The sequence below is a fragment of the Oncorhynchus nerka genome, linkage group LG27 (assembly GCF_034236695.1).
Source record: "Oncorhynchus nerka isolate Pitt River linkage group LG27, Oner_Uvic_2.0, whole genome shotgun sequence".
Classification (NCBI taxonomy): domain Eukaryota; kingdom Metazoa; phylum Chordata; class Actinopteri; order Salmoniformes; family Salmonidae; genus Oncorhynchus; species Oncorhynchus nerka.
This window is the reverse complement of record NC_088422.1, coordinates 76,812,326-76,838,999: the sequence shown is the minus strand read 5'-3', so window position 1 is coordinate 76,838,999 and position 26,674 is coordinate 76,812,326. Positions and strand designations below refer to the sequence as shown.

General features: G+C 45.0%; 1 protein-coding gene across 1 annotated transcript in view; it reads right to left on the bottom strand.

The window, feature by feature from the left end:
- Positions 1-3,233: 3,233 nt before the first annotated feature.
- Positions 3,234-26,674, bottom strand: part of LOC115112562 (ras-related protein R-Ras2) — a 53,284-nt gene continuing 29,843 nt past the window's right edge. Inside the window, exons 2-6 of the mRNA XM_065012015.1 lie at positions 17,152-17,239; positions 16,860-16,962; positions 8,453-8,561; positions 7,142-7,260; positions 3,234-5,424 (exon numbers count right to left, since the gene is read on the bottom strand). Of these exons, the coding sequence (XP_064868087.1) occupies positions 5,337-5,424; positions 7,142-7,260; positions 8,453-8,561; positions 16,860-16,962; positions 17,152-17,239 (507 nt within the window). The 3' untranslated portion in view covers positions 3,234-5,336. The remainder of the gene's footprint in view (positions 5,425-7,141; positions 7,261-8,452; positions 8,562-16,859; positions 16,963-17,151; positions 17,240-26,674) is intronic.

Sequence of the window (26,674 nt, the reverse complement as noted above, 5' to 3'; positions counted from 1 at the left end):
ATGAGGTAAACACATATAATGGTCATCAGATTTTCTAAAGCAGCTGGTTTGGATGCCTGCCTTCCGGACTGTGACTTTGAGCCAAATGCAAAGCGAGCTCTTTCATTGGGACATTGAGAGGGATTCGCCTAGGAAGTGTGGATGAGTGGGCACCCTCCCTTCCTTTCTCCTGCCAAACCCCAGCGTCAATGGATAGACGCTATGAGGGGGTGGCGGTGGACCTTGGCAGTCTCAATAGGGGTCCCTCAGAGGCATGGTGAATCCGACCCAAGCTCAATAGACAAAGGGGTTGACTCCCTGACAACTGGGACAGGCAGCTCAGATAAACCGTGAGAGTTTGGGGATGTGCAGTAGCCCACTGAGTCATGACTTTAAAAAACACGAGCCAGCTGGGAAATTGTGTCCCAGTGAGCAGTTGAGATTATACAATGCCATGTAACGATTATACAATATCTTGTAACCTTTCCAAAGAAATCTCCCACTCCCCCCAGAGAAACTCAGCATGACTGCTGATTGATGATGGTGCTGGCGAACGAGGAACAGAATTCCCTTTGATTTAATTAGGTGATTTGCAGTAATAAAGGGTGCCATTGAAATCCTTGTCCTTATTAGTGCCCACATTTTAGGCTTTTGAATACAGTAGAGTGAGTCAGCAAAACACAGGTGGAGGATATGAAACCAAGTGGTAACCAAGGGGGTGCAGAAATCCATTAAGAGAGTCACTCAAACATAAAATACCTACAACAACATGATATTTGTGTATTTTGTTGCCAGTTGATGTGTGGGCTTTCATTACTATTCAATTCTGAGTTTTCTAGTTTGAACCATGTTAAAAGACAAGGAATATCATCCACCATCATCATTGATACATACAATTGACCGTTTTACGACTTTAGAGGCACTGCACTTCCCAACATATATCCTGTCTCGGCTTCCTCTAGTGTAGACAGTGAGAGAGAACAAATTAAGGAACAGGAGAGAGAGGGAGAGAGATTACGTGCAATAAGGTAATAGTGGTAAATTCATCTCTCTCTAAAAAAGCTCTGAAGAAACCACAAAGCTCATACAGTATGTATGAGATGACTACCACCAAGCTTAAACTCTCAGTGAAAAGATGGTAATATCCTGGTATTTTAACAGAGCTGGAATAAAGAAAATTCATTACAGAGCGTAAGGGAATTGTGCCCTCCCAACACTATTTTCTCTGTATCCCATTCCCTTCATCTGAAATGAGAAACTGTAGTATAGTTATTCTCCGACCCTCTCACCTTTCATTTGTAGTGGAGCCGATAATCACTGCAACATATAGTTGACGGACACCACTGAGCACACACACAACTGTCGGTGTCACACCTTCTAATGAGCCACATGAATGTGAGTGCATAAGCAGTGTTTGCAGTTGTGTGTCCATGTGGAAGAGATGCAGTATAGGCCACTGTGTGTTCATCTCTACAAAGGAACCTCTGAGGGAAAAACAGACTGGAATGTTCCGTGATTCTTTGGTGAGAAGACCTGGAGTTATTCACCCAGAATTGTTGCATTGTCAGAGATCTCTACTCCTCTCCCTACTTCAGTATTACACCCTCAGAGCCCTGCACATCATCTTCTCTGAGTACAGTACCTGTGTGCCTCTGACTGGAGTATAAATGTGGTTGAGAGAGAAGCCAGATGGATGTAGTATACTGTACAGTAGTATGCATCAGGAGGATCCATCTCTCTGTGCATCCATAGCTGCTCTGTATCAATGTAACAAGGATACTGTTGTGCAGTATGGTCTCCCTTCCTTCCCTCTGTATATTTTGATCAAAAGACTGCAGTTGAGTGGAGGTCTATAGCCAACTGAGATATATCTCCAGACAGTCTTTCATGCATTATATATCTGAGAATTAAGGAGGAAATGTCTCGTGAGCCCAACTGCTGCCATGGTGCCTGGTCAAAGCCTTGCTTTAATTTCTGCCGGCAGAAATCTAGTTGAGAATAATGTCCTCTTCGTGACTTTTTAGGAGCCATTACAGATCAAACCTAACTCCACAAATATCACCGGAGCTTATATCTGAGAAATTATTTGACAGCTGTGGGGTACAGAGGCCCAGCAGTGACAAATGTGTGCCCCCTGTGTCTTTCTAGGTACAGAAGCCCTGGCCTGCAGTGACAAAACTGTCTCTGACTTGTTTAGTGACAGTAAATTGCTACAGCTGTTATTAATGGGTCCAAGCATAATGTGATTGGATTGCCATAGCCATCTGTTCCCCAGTCAATACAATTCTTTAGATAATGTAGAACCAGTCAAAGGACTTACAGCTCATCTTTATTAGCCAGTAGCCGACACAGTAGACGTTCAGAGGCTATGCATTCAGACTCATGAACCACATCACGTAAGGATTTCTCCAGTATACAGCCGTAGTAGTCAGAATGATACATTGTATGGTTATTTGGTGACAAAGCCAGGTAGAATGGTAATAGCATTTAAATGACTGTGCTTGACTTGAGTGCACTATACACTGTATTGTTTCCAGCCCAGCAACACCACGCAGATGGCTCAGAGTTAAGGCCACCGAGAACACACAGCCAAAAGTAGGAATTATCTTCAAGGGTTCTTTTCAAAGCAAATCGCACAGTGATCCTCTGTTGATTTATGAGACATTTGTGCAGGGTGCTATGGAAACCATGGCCCTGTCCTGCTATCTCCACTCCCGAGTTGTGTTCTACAGTCTGGAGACGGCCAATCAGATGTGAAGAACTGAAGTGCTGCCTGGCGTCTTACACCATATTTCTGCTGTGATGATGGAGATGACAGGAATAACATGACCATCAGCCAGAGAGAGGTGAGCCACACGGGTACACTTACCCTCCATACAAGAAGACATTTGTTCCTTTAAGGCAGATCTATCCAGCTGGAAGACAATAAGCTATAGTAGAATGAGTTACATCACCAATAAGACAGACATTTTTCACGCAGACAGTTCAGAGGTGGTGCTAATGTTGGAATGTTATTAGTGAAGACAGTGGTCCATCCCCATTATGACAACAGGTGTTCAGTTGGTATGAAATGATAGAATCTTCTCATATTATTCCTCTTTGATTGGATACATCCATTTTCTCAAAGCAATATCTGCCAACACAACTGTTATCGTTCCACCTCACTTCACAATACAAGGTCAACAAAATATGAAGTTCACCAAATACAGGACTTCTCAAAAAAACAAAAACAAAAGGAATATTCTCTATTATAGTTGGCTGAATGACAGATTTTATTATAGCACCAGAAGCTATACATGGGGCAAGGGGCAAGGACGTGAAAATAAAAGAAAATATATGAATTGAATGTACTGTACATAAAGTCTGCCAAAAAGAGAGGTGGTGGTACTTTCAGACTCCACCATTGAGCAGAACACATGAATCTGTGACCCAAACATTGACCTAGAGAACAGTGAAGAGAAGAGGGAACGGCCTACCCACGATCCACCCTGCTAGTAGGTCAGGTGGGCTGAGTGGAGGCGTTCAACCAACACATTGGTTGACATTTGCAGTATAGGCATTGGGCAAGGTAGTGGGGAATGGTCAAGGAAAATGTGTCACCAACACCAAGAACTCCAAATGAGGACTAATCAAATCAAGAGGAGGAAAGGTTCTGGACCACAGGTTGGTCAAGAACCAATGCAGGCCTAGTCTTCTTCAGTTCAAAACCAGCTAAGGGAATTATACATTCCTCTTTACATATACACACAGCTGTGCTGTGAGAGCATATTCACTTACAAACATATAAAAATACTTGTCAACTAGTTTGATAAGAAAATAATGTATAAAAGTATAAAGTAAAAACATTTAATCAAGTCCATCAAATAATCACTTTCATGTTTCTTTTTGTCTTATATTACATGATGATATAACAACACTACAATAGTTCATTGGTTTCTATTAAGCAGAAATACAGATCATATTGAAAAGGATGACAAGACAACAGAATGTGTGAATTGTCTTGATGTTAACTTTAAAGGTGAGAGGTCAGGTGATGTAATGGCAATGATGTAACCTCCATGTGACTGTGGGAGTCATGGAAACAGCTCCAAACTGGCCCAGAGTCACACCAATAACCTTGGAGGACATGAACACATCTCCAAGAATAATTGAAGGCAGTGTGTAACAAACAACCATGTCATTGAAATGAAGTTACAGTTTGTTTATGAGTGAGCTTCAACAGCTCAATACCTCTGTCTACTTTAAGTAATAACTACGTTCCAAAAGAGAGCCAAATAGATGGTACAAAAATCAATGTTCCAACTGGGAGGGATTGATTTGAAAAGATATGTCAGAGAGGAACATTTCTGAAACTGGTCTGCTATTAAATTCATCATTACCAGTGAGGTACATAAATACTACCCATGGTCTCTTCTGCTCTGCTTGTCAAAGATTAAAAATATAAAGAGTTTAAAATGTTTAATTCTGATTAGGCCAACCTGACTCTGAGCTAGTCAACAACAACAGGTAAGAGTCAGAGAAGAGTTGTACAACTAAATAAATAAAACAGGTTTGATATCATGTTATTAGAAGCCTAAAGTCTATGAACCTTACAATGGAAATACAGTAAACATTCCATATTTGGCCAGTGAGATGAGTGCAGAATCCATAGACATAGAAATGGATCCGCTGACGACGCTGGAAAGTTAAGTTGTCATAATAACTTTAGGGCTATCTAGGTTTATACTGTACAGTGTACATACTTGTATACATGTTATGTTCATAGAAGTCAAACCAAACTCATCAACCTTACACGCTGTACTGTGGCGATTTAATAAGTCATTACAAATGCGCTTTCAAAATCACAACAAATGTCCCTTATGTACAGTAGCGGATGAGCACATGGAAGTAAAAACGGATATGACATGACATACACAGAGCTTCATAAGATCACCTCTCTATTCTGATGAGAAACTGGTAACTAGTAAACCTCTCATTGACATTCTGGATATATATATTTCTCATTCAATCTCGGCAAAAAGTACAAATGTCACTGCAAGGCAAGAAAAAGTCCTTCAGAATACAAAAAAATGATATTGTTTAGCTGATTTAAGAGGCAATGTTTAGTGTTAGGACTTTCTCATATGAATTGGATTATTGTTGAAGGTCAAGAGGAGTTTAACATTTGGCGTTGTCAGTTTCTTCTAGAAGTGAAGTCTGGGGGCGGGGGGGGCAGTTCCTGGTTGCTACCACAGGAACCTCTGTTGAAGTCATGCACGTGGAGAAGGCAGCACTCAGTCATCCATACAAGATGTCATGTCAGGCAGGAGGCGGGGACTGGTGACAGCAGCTGGGTGAGTGACAGTGATAAGGCCCACTCAGACGATCACACAATGGCAGCCACTCTTGTCCTTTTCTTTCCGCGTGGGTTCTGGCGAGGGCGGGCATTCCTGTTCCTGGAATTTCCTGTGAGGAGAAAGTGCATTATTACATTATGAGTAAGCAGAGATAGAAGGATTCTAACAAAATAATCTGACTCATTCAAGCAACAACTGTTTTGTTCTGGCTTTGAGTGTAGATGGGATCACATCCTGTAGTTGTCTTCATAGAAATGGTATTCCTTTACTTCTACAGATATATCATTGACATTAGGGCATTCTCACATGTGAAATTCGGTACCCTGGTTCAGATTCCTGGAGCGTTTGTGAGAATTCCACAGAATAAGTTTTGATTTCACAAGACCTGAAAATAACAGTTTCAGGGTGCAATTAGCAAGACGCACATTCTACATCATTGTTTTCCAACCCTGGTCCTCCACATTTTTATTGTAACCCTGGACAAGCACACCTGATTTAACTTGTTAACTACATTTACATTTACATTTAAGTCATTTAGCAGACGCTCTAATCATCAAGCCCTCAATGAGTTGAATGAGGTGTGTTTGTCCAGGTCTACAATGAAATGTAATGTTGGGGGTACTGAAGGAGCAGGGTTGGGAAACACTGTTGTACATGATGTTAGCAAGCTAGCTTGTCCACATGGGCAAAACAGTTCCACGCGTCTCGCACTGCCACGTAAATACTTGGTACTCTAGTCCTAGATCTTGAACCCACTACTCACGCAGGACAAGGATTCGTTTCAGCTAGGGTTCGTTTATGTTTTAAACATGCTTCTGTCACACCCTGATCTGTTTCCCCTGTCCTCGTTATTGTCTCCACCCCCTCCAGGTGTCACTTGTTTTCCCCAGTGTATTTATCCCTGTGTTTCCTGTCTCTCTGGGCCAGTTCGTTTTGTATGTCTTTCAAGTCAACTAGCATGTATTCCTGTACTCCTGCTTCTATTCTCTTTTTGCGAGTCCTCCTGGTTTTTGACCTTGCCTGTTTTCTGAACTCTGTACCCACCTGCCTGACGATTCTGCCTGCCCTGACCTCAAGGCTGCCTGCCACTCTGTACCTCCTGGACTTTGAACTGGTTTTGGCCTTTTGCCTGTCCATGACCATTCTCTTGCCTACCCCTTTTGGATTGATTAATAAATATCAAAGTTTCAAACCATCTGCCTCCAGTGTCTGCATCTGGGTCTCGCCTTGTGCCATTATAGCTCAGATCAGGGTACCAAATGGTCCAGATCCTAAGGGGATATGTGAAAGTGACATTCCATGTGGAAGTATTGCATAAAGCACCTTTCAAATGTACTTGAGAAAGACAGACTAGTGCCAGTGAAAGAACAAAAGCTGAAACTACTTCTTTCCCTCAACCCATTGCCACTGTATTCAGGGAGGTATAGTGGGGTTGTGGTGCCACCTACAGTCAGTAATGAATCCACCCACCTGATTACTCTAACCAACTCTACAGTCAGTAATGAATCCACCCACCTGATTACTCTAACTAGCTCTACAGTCAGTAATGAATCCACCCACCTGATTACTCTAACTAGCTCTACAGTCAGTAATGAATCCACCCACCTGATTACTCTAACTAGCTCTACAGTCAGTAATGAATCCACCCACCTGATTACTCTAACCAACTCTACAGTCAGTAATGAATCCACCCACCTGATTACTCTAACTAGCTCTACAGTCAGTAATGAATCCACCCACATGATTACTTTAACCAACTCTACAGTCAGTAATGAATCCACCCACATAATTACTCTAACTATAAAGTCGGTAATGAATCCACCCACCTGATTACTCTAACCAGCTCGTGGAAAGCCTGGTCTACATTCATACGGATTTTGGCTGAGGCCTCCATATACGTCACCTTGAGCTGTCTGGCCAGCTGCTGGCCCTCCTCCTGGGTCACCTGAAGGGACGAAACAGGTACAGGGATATATCTTAGATAAATAGCAAGTGCTATTTTGCATCACCCTGTGCCCTATCTGGGTGAAGATTTCACTTTAGGACCAATTGAACGGTTTCAAATGATCAAACTCTGCCCACCAGGCGATGCAAAACAAACACGCCCATACATTTTATCACACAGTCACAGAGAGAGCGAGAACCACCTTCTAACACATGACCATTGACAAAACACAAGAATCAGGAAACTGGTGACATCTGCTGGTGAGGTTGAGAAACATGGGTCAGAGGGTTCACATCCAAGAGTGGGTCACTATGAAATGTGTAAACAATACAGCAAATGTATCACATTACATTTTACATTCAAATAGCACCTGATTTCTATGTGCTTAGCTAGAATATTTTTGCTTCTGGTCCATCTTAAACTATTACGACAAGATTAGAGACCAGGGCCCATATACACAAAGCGTCTCTGTGTAGGAGTGCATATCTAGGATCAGTTTAGCCTTTTAGTTCATAATAAATAAGATTTTATGGACAGATCGTAGATTAGCACTCCTACTCTAAGACACTTTGTGGATACGGGCCCAGACCTCATTGCAAAATCATTTATTCTACCGTCCTAAAACAGCTGAACCCATTGAGTTGCCAGTAATGGGTAGAATTGAATCATACTCCAACTAATTTGTTAAAGCCCACATTTAGACTACTTCATTTGGATGAATCATATTGAGTTATCAATTTTAACAGAGGCCCCACATTATATTCAGCCAATAAAAATAATTATAACAGTAATTGATGTGATAAATGCATTTATATTTGCTCAGAAGAGAGAATGTGTTTTATTCCAGCAGGTGACAGTGTGGAGTCATGTGGGAAAGTAAACTGCAGCTGAAAGCCAATGAAGGCCACGGAATGAGCCCTCCCCTTTTCATACCCTTCCTCCCTCCTCTTTTCCTCTGTCTGACAATGTTTTTGTTGGTCATCTTCTCTTTCTTTCTTTTTCTCACTCCCTCTTTGTCTACCCAAATAGCTACAGCCACCATCACCACTATCCATTTTCACATTTAAAAATATAAATTTGAAATTACACATTTTTAAAGCTTGTTGCTTTATATTTACTTTCCTCACATCACCCTAACATGTATGTGTATTTGAGCTGAGGCCTCTGGGCCATTAGGATGACTGCTACTCACCTGTCTCTGAAGCTCCAGGTCTGCTTTATTGCCTACAAGGATCATGGGAAATTCATCCCGGTCTTTGACTCTGAGGATCTGTCTTTGAAATTTGTAGATTTCTTCAAAGCTGTGAAACATAAAGCACACAGCATCACTCGATGCCCCCAGTAAAGCTCAGACATAAAGATAAAGCTGGTGCCTCTGTGGACCTCCCAGGAATGTTGTCTCACAGCCACAAAAATGAACCCCCCTGCCCTCCCTTCCCCCACAGCACCCAGGCAGATGGGATTGGCGTCTCTATAAAAATCAAATCAAATCTTATTTGTCACATACACATGGTTAGCAGATGTTAATGCGAGTGTAGTGAAATGCTTGTGCTTCTAGTTCCGACAGTGCACTAATATCTAACAAGTAATCTAACTATTCCCCAACAACAACCTAATACACACAAATCTAAAGGGGTGAATGAAAATATGTACATATAAGTATATGGATGAGCGATGGCCCGAGCGGCATAGGCAAGGTGCAGTAGGTGGTATAAACACAGTATACACATGTGGTATGAGTAATGTAAGATATGTAAACATTATTTAGAGTGGCATTATTGAGAGTGGCATTGTATAAAGAAACTAGTGATCTTTTTATTAAAGTTGCCAGTGATTGGGTCTCAAAGTAGGCAGCAGCCTCTCTGATTTAGTGATTGCTGTTTAGCAGTCTGATGGCCTTGAAATAGAAGCTGTCTTTGAGTCTCTAGATCCCAGCTTTGATGCACCTGTACTGACCTCAAATTTCTTCAGACTCCTGAGGTTGAAGAGGCACTGTTGTGCCTTCTTCACCACACTATATGTGTGGGTGGACCATTGAGTTTCTGTGATGTGTACGCCTAGGAACGTAAAACTTTCCACCTTCTCTACTGCTGCCCCATCGATGTGGATAGGGGGGGGGGGTGCTCCCTCTTCTGCTTCCTGAAGTCCACAATCATCTCCTTTGTTTTTTGACATTGACTGAGAGGTTGTTTCCTGACACCACACACCGAGTGCCCTCACCTCCTCCCTATAGGCTGTCTCGTCATTGTTGGTAATCAAGCACACTACTGTTGTGTCGTCTGCAAACTTGATGATTGAGTTGGAGGTGTGCTTGGCCATGTAGTTGTGGGTGAACAGGTAGTACAGGAGTACACACCCTTGTGGGGCCCCAGTGTTGAGGGTTAGCAAAATGGAGATGTTGTTTCCTACCTTCACTGCCTGGGGGCGGCCCGTCCAGGACCCAATTGCACAGGGCAGTGTTGAGACCCAGGGCCTCCAGCTTGATGATGAGCTTGGAGGGTATTATGGTGTTGAATGCTGAGCTGTAGTCAATGAACATCATTCTTACATAGGCATTCCTTTTGTCCAGGTGGGATAGGGCAGTGTGCAGTGTGATGTCGATTGCGTAATCTGTGGACCTGTTGGGGCGGTATGCAAACTGAAGTGGGTCTAGAGTGGCCGGTAATGTGGAGGTGATATGATCCTTGACTAGTCTCTCAAAGCACTTCTTCATGATGACAGAAGTGAGTGCTACGGGGCGGTAGTCATTTAGTTCAGTTATCTTTGCCTTCTTGGGTACAGGAACAATGATAGCCATCTTGAAGCATGTGGGGACAGCAGACTGGGTTAGGGAGTGATTTTTTAAAATATTTTTTATTTATTTCACCTTTATTTAACCAGGTAGGCTAGTTGAGAACAAGTTCTCATTTGCAACTGCGACCTGGCCAAGATAAAGCATAGCAGTGTGAACAGACAACACAGAGTTACACATGGAGTAAACAATTAACAAGTCAATAACACAGTAGAAAAAAATGGGCAGTCTATATACAATGTGTGCAAAAGGCATGAGGAGGTAGGCAAATAATACAATTTTGCAGATTAACACTGGAGTGATAAATGATCAGATGGTCATGTACAGGTAGAGATATTGGTGTGCAAAAGAGCAGAAAAGTAAATCAATTTTTTTTTTTTTAAACTATAAAAACAGTATGGGAATGAGGTAGGTGAAAATGGGTGGGCTATTTACCAATAGACTATGTACAGCTGCAGCGATCGGTTAGCTGCTCGGATAGATAAAAGTCTCCAACTTCAGCGATTTTTGCAGTTCGTTCCAGTCACAGGCAGCAGAGTACTGGAACGAAAAGCGGCCAAATGAGGTGTTGGACTTAGGGATGATCAGTGAGATACACCTGCTGGAGCGCGTGCTATGGATGGGTGTTGCCATCGTGACCAGTGAACTGAGATAAGGCGGAGCTTTACCTAGCATGGACTTGTAGATGACCTGGAGCCAGTGGGTCTGGCGACGAATATGTAGCGAGGGCCAGCCGACTAGAGCATACAAGTCGCAGTGGTGGGTGGTATAAGGTGCTTTGGTGACAAAACGGATGGCACTGTGATAGACTGCATCCAGTTTGCTGAGTAGAGTGTTGGAAGCCATTTTGTAGATGACATCGCCGAAGTCGAGGAACGGTAGGATAGTCAGTTTTACTAGGGTAAGCTTGGCGGCGTGGGTGAAGGAGGCTTTGTTGCGGAATAGAAAGCAGACTCTTGATTTGATTTTCGATTGGAGATGTTTGATGTGAGTCTGGAAGGAGAGTTTGCAGTCTAGCCAGACACCTAGGTACTTATAGATGTCCACATATTCAAGGTCGGAACCATCCAGGGTGGTGATGCTAGTCGGGCATGCGGGTGCAGGCAGCGATCGGTTGAAAAGCATGCATTTGGTTTTACTCGCGTTTAAGAGCAGTTGGAGGCCACGGAAGGAGTGCTGTATGGCATTGAAGCTCGTTTGGAGGTTAGATAGCACAGTGTCCAATGACGGGCCGAAAGTATATAGAATGGTGTCGTCTGCGTAGAGGTGGATCAGGGAATCGCCCGCAGCAAGAGCAACATCATTGATATATACAGAGAAAAGAGTCGGCCCGAGAATTGAACCCTGTGGCACCCCCATAGAGACTGCCAGAGGACCGGACAGCATGCCCTCCGATTTGACAGATTGAACTCTGTCTGCAAAGTAATTGGTGAACCAGGCAAGGCAGTCATCCGAGAAACCGAGGCTATTGAGTCTGCCGATAAGAATATGGTGATTGACAGAGTCGAAAGCCTTGGCGAGGTCGATGAAGACGGCTGCACAGTACTGTCTTTTATCGATGGCGGTTATGATATCGTTTAGTACCTTGAGCGTGGCTGAGGTGCACCCGTGACCGGCTCGGAAACCAGATTGCACAGCGGAGAAGGTACGGTGGGATTCGAGATGGTCAGTGACCTGTTTGTTGACTTGGCTTTCGAAGACCTTAGATAGGCAGGGCAGGATGGATATAGGTCTATAGCAGTTTGGGTCCAGGGTGTCTCCCCTTTGAAGAGGGGGATGACTGCGGCAGCTTTCAATCCTTGGGGATCTCAGACGATATGAAAGAGAGGTTGAACAGGCTGGTAATAGGGGTTGCGACAATGGCGGCAGATAGTTTCAGAAATAGAGGGTCCAGATTGTCAAGCCCAGCTGATTTGTACGGGTCTAGGTTTTGCAGCTCTTTCAGAACATCTGCTATCTGGATTTGGGTAAAGGAGAACCTGGAGAGGCTTGGGCGAGGAGCTGCGGGGGGGCGGAGCTGTTGGCCGAGGTTGGAGTAGCCAGGCGGAAAGCATGGCCAGCCGTTGAGAAGTGCTTATTGAAGCTTTCGATAATCGTGGATTTATCGGTGGAGACCGTGTTACCTAGCCTCAGTGCAGTGGGCAGCTGGGAGGAGGTGCTCTTGTTCTCCATGGACTTCACAGTGTCCCAGAACGTTTTGGAGTTGGAGCTACAGGATGCAAACTTCTGCCTGAAGAAGCTGGCCTTAGCTTTCCTGACTGACTGCGTGTATTGGTTCCTGACTTCCCTGAACAGTTGCATATCACGGGGCTATTCGATGCTATTGCAGTCCGCCACAGGATGTTTTTGTGCTGGTCGAGGGCAGTCAGGTCTGGAGTGAACCAAGGGCTGTATCTGTTCTTGGTTCTGCATTTTTGAACGGAGCATGCTTATCTAAAATGGTGAGGAAGTTACTTTTAAAGAATGACCAGGCATCCTCAACTGACGGGATGAGGTCAATGTCCTTCCAGGATACCCGGGCCAGGTCGATTAGAAAGGCCTGCTCACAGAAGTGTTTTAGGGAGCGTTTGACAGTGATGAGGGGTGGTCGTTTGACTGCGGCTCCGTGGCGGATACAGGCAATGAGGCAGTGATCGCTGAGATCCTGGTTGAAGACAGCGGAGGTGTATTTGGAGGGCCAGTTGGTCAGGATGACGTCTATGAGGGTGCCCTTGTTTACAGAGTTAGGGTTGTACCTGGTGGGTTCCTTGATGATTTGAGTGAGATTGAGGGCATCTAGCTTACATTGTAGGACTGCCGGGGTGTTAAGCATATCCCAGTTTAGGTCACCTAACAGAACAAACTCTGAAGCTAGATGGGGGCGATCAATTCACAAATGGTGTCCAGGGCACAGCTGGGAGCTGAGGGTGGTCGGTAGCAGGCGGCAACAGTGAGAGACTTATTTCTGGAGAGGGTAATTTTCAAAATTAGTAGTTCGAACTGTTTGGGTATGGACCTGGAAAGTATGACATTACTTTGCAGGCTATCTCTGCAGTAGACTGCAACTCCACCCCCTTTGGCAGTTCTATCTTGACGGAAGATGTTATAGTTGGGTATGGAAATCTCTGAATTTTTGGTGGCCTTCCTGAGCCAGGATTCAGACACGGCAAGGACATCAGGGTTAGCAGAGTGTGCTAAAGCAGTGAGTAAAACAAACTTGGGGAGGAGGCTTCTGATGTTGACATGCATAAAACAAGGCTTTTTCGATCACAGAAGTCAACAAATGAGGGTACCTGGGGACATGCAGGGCCTGGGTTTACCTCCACATCACCCGCGGAACAGAGAAGGAGTAGTATGAGGGTGCGGCTAAAGGCTATCAAAACTGGTCGCCTAGAGCGTTGGGAGCAGAGGATAAGAGGAGCAGGTTTCTGGGCATGGTAGAATATATTCAGGGCATAATGCGCAGACAGGGGTATGGTGGGGTGCAGGTACAGCGGAGGTAGGCCCAGGCACTGGGTGATGATGAGAGAGGTTGTATCTCTGGACATGCTGGTTGTAATGGGTGAGGTCACCGCATGTGTGGGAGGTGGGACAAAGGAGGTAACAGGGGTATGCAGAGTGGGTCTAGGGGCTCCATTGTGAACTAAAACAATGATAACTAACCTGAACAACAGTATACAAGGCATATTGACATCTGAGAGAGACATACAGCGAGGCATACAGTAATCACAGGTGTTGAATTTGGAAAGCTAGCTAAAAACAGTAGGCGAGGCTAATCCGCTAGCACAACAAACAGCAGGTAAAATGGCGTTGACTAGGCAACGGGGCCGACAGGTAAGACAAACAAGCAGAAAGGAGTACCGTGATTAATGGACAGTCCAGCGTGCGTCAGCTATGTAGCCAAGAGATCAGTGTCCAGGGGGCAGCGGTGGATGGGCAGGGAGGCTGGGCTGGCGAGTGTTATCCAGGTTTTAAAAAACTAACAATGACTAAATAGCTTGTAGCTAGTTAGCTGGTTAGCGTCTGGAGGTTCTTGAGTGTGTCATAAAAATAAAAATAAGAGTAAAAGTAATAGCGATTCCGTATCACATTGGGTGAGGCAGGTTTCCGGAAGGTATAAACAAATTAAAAATCAAAAAGAGATAGAAAGTAAATGGGGTCAGAGAGTGATTGGGACGCGGTGGTTCAGACGGTTAGCAGGCCTGTGATTGAATATGTCCATAAACACACCAGCCAGCTGGTCTGCGCATACTCTGAGGACGAGGCTAGGGATGCCGTCTGGGCGAGCAGCCTTGCGAGGGTTAACACGTTTAAATGTTTTACTCATGTCAGCCACGGAGAAGGGGGGCACAGTCCTTGTTAGCTGGCCGCAACGGTGGCACTGTATTATCCCCAAAGCGGGCAAAGAAGGTGTTTAGTTTGTCTGAAAGCGTGACATCGGTGTCCGTGACATGGCTGGTTTTCTTTTTGTAGTCCATGATTTCCTGTAGACCCTGCCACATACGTCTCGTGTCTGAGCAGTTGAATTGCGACTCCACCTTGTCCCTGTACTGGCATTTCGCTTGTTTGATTGCCTTGCGGAGGGAATAACTTCACTGTTTATATTCAGTCATATTCCCAGACCTCTTTCCATGGTTAAATGCGGTGGATCGCGTTTTCAGTTTTGCGCAAATGCCGCCATCCATCCACGGTTTCTGGTTAGGGTAGGTTTTAATAGTCACAGCGGGTACAACATCTCCAATGCACTTCTTTATAAACGCACTCACCGAGTCAGCGTATAGGTCGATGTTGTTCTCTGGGGCTGACCGGAACATATGTGTGTGATCAAAACAACCTTGAAGCGTGGCTTCCGATTGGTCGGACCAGCGATGAATGGTTCTAGTCACTGGAACATCCTGTTTGAGTTTCTGCCTATATGACAGTAGGAGCAAGATGGAGTCTAGGTCGGATTTGCCGAAGGGAGGGCGGGGGAGGGCTTTGTATGCATCGCGGAAGTTAGAGTAGCAGTGGTCGAGGGTCTTGCTCATGCGTGTAGTGCAATCAATATGCTGGTGGAATTTAAGTAGCCTTGTTCTCAAATTTGCTTTGTTAAAATCCCCAACTACAATAAATGCAGTCTCAGGATATATGGTTTCCAGTTTGCATATAGTCCAGTGAAGTTCCTTGATGGCAGTCATGGTGTCTGCTTGATGTGGAATGTACACAGCTGTGACTATAACTGATGAGAATTCTCTTAGTAGGTAAAATGGCCTGCAATTGATTGTAAGGAAATTTAGGTCGGGTGAGCAGAATGACTTGAGTTCCTGTATGTTGTTATGATTACACCATGAGACGCTAATCATGAAGCATACACCCCCACCCTTCCTCTTCCCAGTGAGGGGTTTATCTCTGTCGTTGCGATGCATGGAGAAGCCCAGTGGCGGAACCGATTCCCATAACATATGCAGAGAGAGCCATATTTCCGTGAAACAGAGAATGTTACAATCTCTGATGTCTCTCTGGAAGGCAAGTCTAGCTTGAATTTCGTCTACCTTGTTGTCAAGAGACTGGACCTTGTCTAGTAGTATACTCGGGTGCGGTGGGCGATGTGCACGTCTATGAAGTCTGACCAGTTGAAAGCTTCGTCTGCCCTTTCTGCGGCGCCATTGTTTTGGGTCGACTTCTGGAATTTGATCCATTGTCCCGGGTGGTGATCGTATTCCTGGTCGTAATGTTGGTAAGTTGACGTTGCTCTTATATCCAATCGTTCCTCCCGAATGTATGTAATAAAACGTAAGACTTCCTGGGGTAACAATGCAAGATATAATACATAAAAAAAACAAAATACTGCATAGTTTCCTAAGAACTCTAAGTGAGTCAGCGCCATCATTTGGGAATCAGACAGGGTGGGTGAAGGGTGAAGGGAGGTACTCCAGAGCAGACAGAGAAGTCAATGAACTCCTGTGGTACTGCATGCCTCAATGTTCCAGAAATGTTTGCATGAGTATTGCAGTAAAGCCTTGGTGAACTTGTGAGCAGCCTCAGCACAGGCTTGCCTGCCTTCCATTGACCAGGGAGGGGTAGCCCTAAGCAGGTCTGTCCCTTTAACCAGAGCTTTGCTCCCCTTTGACTTGAAAGGCTTTTAGTGTAATACAAATATCATGCTAACTGTTTGAAACAAACGCCATACATAGAAATATCCCCCAGAGAGAAAGGGAAACAGAATGTAACCACAAACCCAGGAGTGTGTTCTAGTGAATGGCTGCCGGCGGGCAGCTTGGCGAGCACATAGTACATCTGGAGAGCCTTGACTAACGTAAATGGAGGAAGGAAAGACTGTTTACAGCAGGGAGAGAGGGGACTCTGAGGGGTGGGTTGAGACACACCACCATCACATTGCTGCACAGGGACCAGAGGGGTGACAAGGGCCCAAAGACTGCCGACCACAGCACTACAGGACAGCACATATAGAGGGGATGCATTCATTCTCATGCAGGTGATTTAATGCAGGGTTTTTACACAGAAAAACAAAGCCTGTAAAGAGGTGGATGTTGAAAGAGAGGTATATGAGCAGAGGAGAACAAAAGAGAATGACGACACAGGTTGGCGAGAACGGACGTGTGGGAGAACAAGAGCCTGAGTGAGAGAGATGTATGTGTTTAGCATGAGAAGAGAGAGGAGCAGGCAGACAGAGGGAGAAAGAGAGACAGACAGAGAAGCACAGACGAAGATAGGCGCAGATAGAGAGACGCGCAGAGAGAGAGAGAGAGAGAGAGAAAAGCGCAAACAGAGATTGGTGCAGACAGAGAGAGGCAGTGTGGGGGCGACACGTGACTGGGTTGTCACTCACCTTCCTCTGTCAGTGACTGAGAAGACAAGCAGGAAGCCCTCCCCTGTCCTCATGTATTGTTCTCTCATGGCTCCAAACTCTTCCTGTCCGGCCGTGTCCAGGACTAACAAACACAGGGACAGACACGTTAGACACACACACAGTTGCACCTCTCCTGAAAAAGGTACTGTACAAAACTAAACGCTCCAAGATAAGAACAGTAATCTCCTGTGAAGGCTGGTATTTCTCAATGAACATTAGTGTTGTGGTCAGATTTCTCCTGTTTGTTTACAGGCTGAGGGTCTATACTTACTGTCAAGCCGGGCCGCCCTCTCGTCAATGACACACTGCTTCGTATACGAGTCTTCAATCGTGGGATCATAGTCAGTGACGAAGTAGGACTGGAGAGAGAAAGAGGGAGAGTGAACATGGTGTACAGTAAGGACTGAGGAGACATACAGCTGAGTAGGCATTGAGATAAACATCCGGCTTTGGCTCGGTCTTCTAGAGAGTAAACACTCCATCCATTTGTGTTGTTCAGTAACTCGTTGACCTCTACACTACTATGCAGCATGCAGGAGGTAAACACATAATCCTGACCCGTGTGTTGTGAAAGCCAGGGTAAATACGGACTCACATAACCACTCCACTGTTTCTGAGGGCCACAGGAAAAAGAGGTCATCTGGAGTGTTCATGACCAAAACACTGCTAATGTCACTGGCACTTCTGTCGCCACTATTCCAACAATGACACTAATTAGCCATCTTCCAGAGGCTGGTAATGAAGCAGTGACTGGGACTGCCTGTCTGTCTCCAATGTGAGCAGGATGCTCGGAGTAGGTTGAGACAGAGCTTGAAGCTGTGACTGGGACTGCCTGTCTGTCTCCAATGTGAGCAGGATGCTCGGAGTAGGTTGAGACAGAGCTTGAAGCTGTGACTGGGACTGCCTGTCTGTCTCCAATGTGAGCAGGATGCTCGGAGTAGGTTGAGACAGAGCTTGAAGCTGTGACTGGGACTGCCTGTCTGTCTCCAATGTGAGCATGATGCTCGGAGTAGGTTGAGACAGAGCTTGAAGCTGTGCATTTTATTAAATTTTCTCTGCATGTTTTGTAGGCCTCTCCTGTGGGACTAGTTAAGTGACAGCTGGAGAACAGCATACAGAGCATGTCCTATATCAGAGTGGACTGGCTCTGGCTCCATGTGGACAGGATGTCACAGGTAAAAATACATTTACATTTGAGTCATTTAGCAGACGCTCTAATCTAGAGAAATTTACAGGAGCAATTAGGGTTAAGTGCCTTGCTCAAGGGCACATCGACAGATTTTTCACTTAGTAGGCTCAGGGATTCGAACGATCGACCTTTCGGTTACTGGCCCAACACTCTTAACCGCTAGGTCACCATGATTAAAACAGTCTAAGTTTGTTCCAATGCATGAATCATCTTTCCATTTTAAATAAATGATTGTGACAGGAGTGGATCTAATCTGGTAGTGGATTAAATCAGTGTATGTGTATTGATTCATGGCACATGGCCACCTGTTTGACTGTTAAAATATGCATTGCCTTTTTCAGTTAATCCACCGATGCGGATGGAAATATACTGCCTTCTCTCCCTCAATAAACCCCTCTTTCTTACTACCTACTCCACACACTCTCCAACTCTCTCACATGCATTATTTCATACAAATACCCTTTTCTCGACATATTTCTCTGTTGCAAACATAAACACACCCCTTCCCATACTATCTGTCTCTCCCTCACCCAAGCTTGTTCCTTTTCTCCCTCTCTCCCCATGCCTCTCCCTCTCTCCCCATGCCTCTCCCTCTCTCCCCATGCCTCTCCCTCTCTCCCCATGCCTCTCCCTCTCTCCCCAGGTCTCTCCCTCTCTCCCCAGGTCTCTCCCTCTCTCCCCATGCCTCTCCCTCTCTCCCCATGCCTCTCCCTCTCTCCCCATGCCTCTCCCTCTCTCCCCATGCCTCTCCCTCTCTCCCCATGCCTCTCCCTAGTCCTCTGTATGCGCTGCATGCATGCCGACATCACGTCCACTTGGCACTGTTCAATAATTCATCAGCGGTCCTGCATATGTCTGCAGCCTGCTCTGCTGCACTGCACTGCACTACTACATGACAATGCTGACCATGTGCCTGCAGAGAGAGAGAGAGAGAGAGAGAGAGAGAGAGAGAGAGAGAGAGAGAGAGAGAGAGAGAGAGAGAATCTACCTACTGCTCACACGCTCTTATTTTTAACCTCCAGAACTTGAGGTTCATGCTCTCCATTCTCCACAGCCTCAGCTATAACATCAGAGTCCCACTCTCTCTGTCTCCAAGAGCTCTACTCTCAGTGAGCCTGTTAACCAGCAGAGACTGACTGTTGCTCTGCCGCTCTCTCTGTGCTGGTTCCCATGATTGATGAGGCTGCAGTACAGTGAAGAGAGAGAGAGAGAGAGAGCGAAAAAGAGAGAGTGCGAGAGAGAATGTATATCCAGAAACATCGCTGGCTCTGTCCAGTAATATATGTGATGGATCCTCATATGGCTCATTGGGAACATCACCATTAGCTCCATATTCAACACAGGATGACTCCCACTGTGGGGTGGGTGACTAACTGGGACAACACAACCACAACAGCCTCCCAGGGTGGGAAGGAGCTTAGCTCACTGTTCTTCCCAGCACCATTCAGTCTTCACTGTATGTACAATTGTGTTTGTGCTATCACGCCAACTCCTTGTCACTCCTTGTCATGCTTGGCTTAACAAGGACAGCAATTGAGTTGGCAAGAGCACAAACAGATCTGGGACCAGGCTACTGAACTTCTATTGTGCAGCCTCACACCACCGTCTCCATGACAACACTGGACAGCCATCACTGCACAGACAGCTGATCCTGTCCAGAGTCCAGAGTCAGTCGCTCAATCTGCAGGGGATCTAAAGTCTGGTCTGCTTGCACCCCCCCCCCCCCCAAAACACACACACACACACACACACACACACAGTGGACTCTCTTTGCACGGTGAAGTGGCCTGACCTTCAGTCGCACCTTAACACAGATGCCAGTGGGAACTGAAAAAAAACACTCCCTGTTCAAACACTCCTGAAATGCAAATATTCTCCTCTCAAGTGAATTAACCAATTGCTGCAATGGTAGCGGAGCCTTTTTCATAGAATTACATTTAATTTTAATTAAAAGCAGCTCTGCAGCAGTAACTTGGAGAGCGGCTGAGGTTAAATCCCTCTTTAACAAAACAGAGTGCTCCTGTAGTCTGACAGAGTTCAGCCAACCCTTCCATAAATTACCTCTATTCCTGTGTGCACCAATTAGACAGCCTTAGACACACATCCATATGAGCACCAGTGTGTGTGTGTATGTGTGTGTATAGTGTAGAGCAGAGAATAGAGCATGGTGTAGAGTAAAGTAGAGTGGAGCAGTATAGAGCAGAGTACAGAGTAGAGTATAGGGTATAGAGTAGAGTATAGAGTATAGAGCAGAGTATAAAGTAGAGCAGAGTATAGAGTAGAGTATAGGGTATAGAGTAGAGTATAGAGTAGAGCAGAGAATAGAGCATGGTGTAGAGTAAAGTGGAGTGGAGCAGTATAGAGCAGAGTACAGAGTAGAGTATAGGGTATATAGTAGAGTATAGAGTAGAGCATGGTGTAGAGTAAAGTAGTATAGAGCAGAGTACAGAGTAGAGTATAGGGTATAGAGTAGAGCAGAGAATAGAGCATGGTGTAGAGTAAAGTAGAGTGGAGCAGTATAGAGCAGAGTACAGAGTAGAGTATAGGGTATAGAGTAGAGTATAGAGTAGAGCAGAGTATAGAGCAGAGTATAAAGTAGAGCAGAGTATAGAGTAGAGTATAGGGTATAGAGTAGAGTATAGAGTAGAGCAGAGTATAGAGCAGAGTATAGAGTAGAGCAGAGAATAGAGCATGGTGTAGAGTAAAGTGGAGTGGAGCAGTATAGAGCAGAGTACAGAGTAGAGTATAGGGTATAGAGTAGAGTATAGAGTAGAGCATGGTGTAGAGTAAAGTAGAGTGGAGCAGTATAGAGCAGAGTACAGAGTAGAGTATAGGGTATAGAGTAGAGCAGAGAATAGAGCATGGTGTAGAGTAAAGTGGAGTGGAGCAGTATAGAGCAGAGTACAGAGTAGAGTATAGGGTATATAGTAGAGTATAGAGTAGAGCATGGTGTAGAGTAAAGTAGTATAGAGCAGAGTACAGAGTAGAGTATAGGGTATAGAGTAGAGCAGAGAATAGAGCATGGTGTAGAGTAAAGTAGAGTGGAGCAGTATAGAGCAGAGTACAGAGTAGAGTATAGGGTATAGAGTAGAGTATAGAGTAGAGCAGAGTATAGAGTAGAGCAGAGTATAAAGAGTATAAAGTAGAGCAGAGTATAGAGTAGAGTATAGAGTAGAGTATAGAGTAGAGCAGAGTATAGAGCAGATTATAGAGTAGAGCAGAGAATAGAGCATGGTGTAGAGTAAAGTGGAGTGGAGCAGTATAGAGCAGAGTACAGAGTAGAGTATAGGGTATAGAGTAGAGCAGAGAATAGAGCATGGTGTAGAGTAAAGTAGAGTGGAGCAGTATAGAGCAGAGTACAGAGTATAGAGTAGAGTATAGAGTAGAGCAGAGTATAGAGCAGAATATAAAGTAGAGCAGAGTATAGAGTAGTGCAGAGTATAGAGCAGAGTACAGAGTATAGGATATAGAGTAGAGCAGAGAATATAGCATGGTGTAGAGTAAAGTAGAGTGGAGCAGTATAGAGCAGAGTACAGAGTAGAGTATAGGGTACAGAGTAGAGAGTAGAGCAGAGTTTAAAGTAGAGCAGAGTATAGAGTAGTGCAGAGTATATAACAGAGTATAGGGAGAGTAGAGTATAGAGTAGAACAGAGAATAGAGTCGAGTATAGAGCAGAGTGTAGAGTATATGGTAGAGCAGAGTAGAGTAGAGCGGTGTATATAGTAGAACAGAGTATAGAGTAGAACATAGTATAGAGTATATAGTACAATATAGAGTAGAGCGGTGTAGTATAGAGTAGAGTAGAGCAGAGTAGAGTAGAGCAGAGCAAAGAGCAGCGTATAAAGTAGAGCAGAGTATCGAGCAGAGTATAACATTTGATTTGAGTATATAGTAGAGCATAGAGTATATACAGTTTAAGTTTAAACTCAGTTTTTCACAATTTCTGACATGTAATCCTAGTATCCCTGTCTTAGGTCAGTTAGGATCACCACTTTGTCTTAAGAATGTGAAATGTCAGAATAATAGTAGAGAGAATGATTTATTTCAGCTTTTAATTCATTCATCACATTCCCAGTGGATCAGAAGTTTACATACACTCAATTAGTATTTCGTAGCATTGCCTTTAAATTGTTTAACATGGGTCAAACGTTTCGGGTAGCCCTCCACAAGCTTCGCACAATAAATTGGGTGAATTTTGACCCATTCCTCCTGACAGAGCTGGTGTAACGGAGTCAGGTTTGTAGGCCTCCTTGCTCACACACGCTTTTCCAGTTCTGCCCACAACTTTTCTATAGGATTGAGGTCAGGGCTTTGTGATGGCCACTCCAATACCTGGACTTTGTTGTACTTAAGCCATTTTGCCACAACTTTGGAAGACCTACTTGGGGTCATTGTCTATTTGGAAGACCCATTTGCGACCAAGCTTTAACTTCCTGACTGATGTTGCTTCAATATATCCACATAATTTCCCTCCCTCATGATGCCATCTATTTTGTGAAGTGCACCAGGCCCTCCTGCAGCAAAGCACCCCCACAACATGATGCTGCCAACCCCGTGTTTCATGTTTGGGATGATGTTCTTCGGCTTGCAAGCCTCCCCCTTTTTCCTCCAAACATAAAAATGGTCATTATGGCCAAACAGTTCTATTTTTGTTTCATCAGAGGACATTTCTCCAAAAAGTACCATCTTTGTCCCCATGTGCAGTTGCAAACCGTAGTCTGGCTTTTTTATGGCGGTTTTGGAGCAGTGGCTTCTTCCTTGCTGAGCGGCCTTTCAGGCTATGTCGATATAGGACTTGTTTTACTGTGGATATAGATACTTTTCTACCTGTTTCCTCCAGCATCTTCACAAGGTCCTTTGCTGTTGTTCTGGGATTGATTTTCTCTTTTCGCACCAAAGTACATTTATCTCTAGGAGACAGAACACCTCTCCTTCCTGAGCAGTATGATGGCTGCGAGGTCCCATGGTGTTTATACTTGCGTACTATTGTTTGTACAGATGAACGTGGTACCTTCAGGCGTTTGGAAATTGCTCACAAGGATGAACCAGACTTGTGGAGGTCTAAAATGTATTTTCTGAGGTCTTGGCTGATTTCTTTTGATTTTTCCATGATGTCAAGCAAAGAGGCACTGAGTTTGAAGGTAGGCCTTGAAATACATCCACAGGTACACCTCCAATTGACTCAAATGATGTCAATTAGCCTATCAGAAGCTTCTAAAGCCATTATCTGGAATTTTCCAAGCTGTTTAAAGGCACAGTCAACGTAGTGTATGTAAACTTCTGACCCACTGGAATTGTGATACAATGAATTATAAGTGAAATAATCTGTAAACAATTGTTGGGAAAAGGACTTGTGTCATGTCATGCACAAAGTAGATGTCCTAACCAACTTGTTAACAAACTATAGTTTTGGCAAGAAATTTGTGGAGTGGTTGAAAAATGAGTTTTAATGATTCCAACCTAAGTGTATTTAAACTTCCGACTTCAACTGTAGTAGAGTATAGAGTAGAACAGTGTATAGAGTAGAGTATATAGTAGAGTGGTGTGTAGAGTAGAGTATAGAGTAGAGTATAGAGTAGAGCAGAGTATAGTATAGAGCAGAGTATAGGGTATATAGTAGAGTTTAGAGTATAGAGTAGAGCATTGAGTATACAGTAGAGTGTAGAGTATAGCAGTGTATAGAGTAGAGTAGATTATAGAGTAAAGTATAGAGCAGAGAAGAGTATAGAGTAGAGCAGAGTATACGGTAGAGCATAGCAAAGAAGAGCAGTGTATAGAGTAGAGTAGAGCAGAGTATAGAGCAGAGCAGAGTACAGAGTAGAGCAGGGTATAGAGCAGAGTAGAGCAGAGTATAGTGTAGAGCAGAGCACAGAGTAATGTAGAGCAGAGTATAGAGCAGAGTACAGAGTAGTGTAGAGTATAGAGTAGAGCAGAGCAGAGTAAAGAGTAGAGCGGAGTATAGCGTGGAGTGGAGTATAGAGTAGAGCAGAGAAGAGCAGAGTAAAGAGTAGAGGGGTGTATTGAGTAGAGTAGAGTAAGGCATAGAGCAGAGTAGAGCCGAGTATAGAGTAGAGTGGAGTATAGAGTAGAGTGGAGTATAGAGTAGAGCAGAGTATAGTATAGAGCAGAGTATAGGGTATATAGTAGAGTTTAGAGTATAGAGTAGAGCATTGAGTATACAGTAGAGTGTAGAGTATAGCAGTGTATAGAGTAGAGTAGATTATAGAGTAAAGTATAGAGCAGAGAAGAGTATAGAGTAGAGCAGAGTATACGGTAGAGCATAGCAAAGAAGAGCAGTGTATAGAGTAGAGTAGAGCAGAGTATAGAGCAGAGCAGAGTACAGAGTAGAGCAGGGTATAGAGCAGAGTAGAGCAGAGTATAGTGTAGAGCAGAGCACAGAGTAATGTAGAGCAGAGTATAGAGCAGAGTACAGAGTAGTGTAGAGTATAGAGTAGAGCAGAGCAGAGTAAAGAGTAGAGCGGAGTATAGCGTGGAGTGGAGTATAGAGTAGAGCAGAGAAGAGCAGAGTAAAGAGTAGAGGGGTGTATTGAGTAGAGTAGAGTAAGGCATAGAGCAGAGTAGAGCCGAGTATAGAGTAGAGTGGAGTATAGAGTAGAGTGGAGTATAGAGTAGAGTAGAGCGGTGCAGAACATCACTCATTCATATATCTTTATGTACATATTCTTTATCCCCTTACACTTGTCTATAAGGTAGTAGTTTTGGAATTGTTAGCTAGATTACTTGTTGGTTATTACTGCATTGTCGGAACTAGAAGCACAAGCATTTCGCTACGCTCGCATTAACATCTGCTAACCATGTGTATGTGACATTTTGTTTTGATTTGATTTGATTTGAGAACAGAGTATAGAGCAGAGCCCTCCACTCCACTCAGCCCCAGCCACTCAGCCAGAAGGAAGGAAACTAAACCTACACACCAGGGCAGCCGGCCCAGGCCAGCAAAGCCCTCTGATGTCACAGAGGAGATATTCCCCAAACCCCACCTACTCACCCACTAACCCACCCATCCACCCACCCACCCACCGCCACCCATTTCCACTGCTGCCTTTCAGCTCCACCACCCCACCCACTCCACACCATAACAACATTAGCTGTCTGTTCACCATGAAAAGAAGGTCAGTGGATCCAGTGTCTCTCTCAGCTGCAGCCTCTGTACTGATTTAGTTAGCCTACATTGTGCTGCAGCGCTGAGTCGTCGTCTCCCTAGTCGACAGCTGCTATACTAACCCGGTCTGTCTCTGACTCTGTGATAGACAATCTAACAGATCCTGTATTACAACTGCTGGCTGCCAGCTTCATCTCCACCGACGGGAAAACAAGGATACGTGTAGGCGTGCAATAAACGCCATGCACCCACCATGCACCCACTTCCTCACCACACAAACAGCTTACCGTGCTATATATAGATACACTCCTTTCTATCTGAGACAGCCATCCTACTCGTTTGGGTAGCAGGAGTCTCACGTAGATTACCATTATAGCTGATCCAGCATAAGATAAACAGCCAGAGCAGAGCTCAGCCATGGATTCACCAACCAGTTCTGTGGATGGAGGGAGGCCGGAGATTTCTCTCCAAAATACTCTAGGCAATTAATTAACAAAAACACACATTTTTGAGGAAAATGGTATGCCTGCCTACTGGATCATAATAAGTGGGACCACAGCAGGCTAAGAGGAAACGGCAGAGTTAATTGCCTTCCATACGTGCCCATAATGCCCTATGAAGATTCAGAGACCTTGACTTCCAAATCAAGAGCTTGAGCTTTTCTAATGAGAAAATGTAGATTAAATGGTAAGAAAACTTAGAAAAATAAGGGATAGTAAGGGGTAGGGGAGACGGGGTAGTAGGGGTAGGACCAGGACACTGTGGAGGAAAGGTCCAGTAAGGGATAGGGGAGACGGGGTAGTAGGGTTGGACCAGGACACTGTGGATGGGAGCTCCAGTAAGGGGTAGGGGAGACGGGGTAGTAGGGTTGGACCAGGACACTGTGGAGGAGAGGTCCAGTAAGGGGTAGGGGAGACAGGGTAGTAGGGGTAGGGTAGGACAAGGACACTGTGGAGGAGAGGTCCAGTAAGGGGTAGGGGAGACGGGGTAGTAGGAGTAGGACCCGGACACTGGAGGAGAGCTCCAGTAAGGGGTAGGGAAGACTAGGTAGTAGGGGTAGGGTAGGACCAGGACACTGTGGAGGAGAGGTCCAGTAAGGGGTAGGGGAGACAGGGTAGTAGGGGTAGGGTAGGACCAGGACACTGTGGAGGGGAGGTCCAGTAAGCGGTAGGGGAGACAGGGTAGTAGGGGTAGGGTAGGACTAGGACACTGTGGAGGAGAGGTCCAGTAAGGGGTAGGGAAGATGGGGTAGTAGGGGTAGGGTAGGACCAGGACACTGTGGAGGAGAGGTCCAGTAAGGGGTAGGGGGGACAGGGTAGTAGGGGTAGGGTAGGACCAGGACACTGTGGAGGAGAGGTCCAGTAAGCGGTAGGGGAGACAGGGTAGTAGGGGTAGGGTAGGACCAGGACACTGTGGAGGAGTTGTCCAGTAAGGGGTAGGGAAGATGGGGTAGTGGGGGTAGGGTAGGACCAGGACACTGTG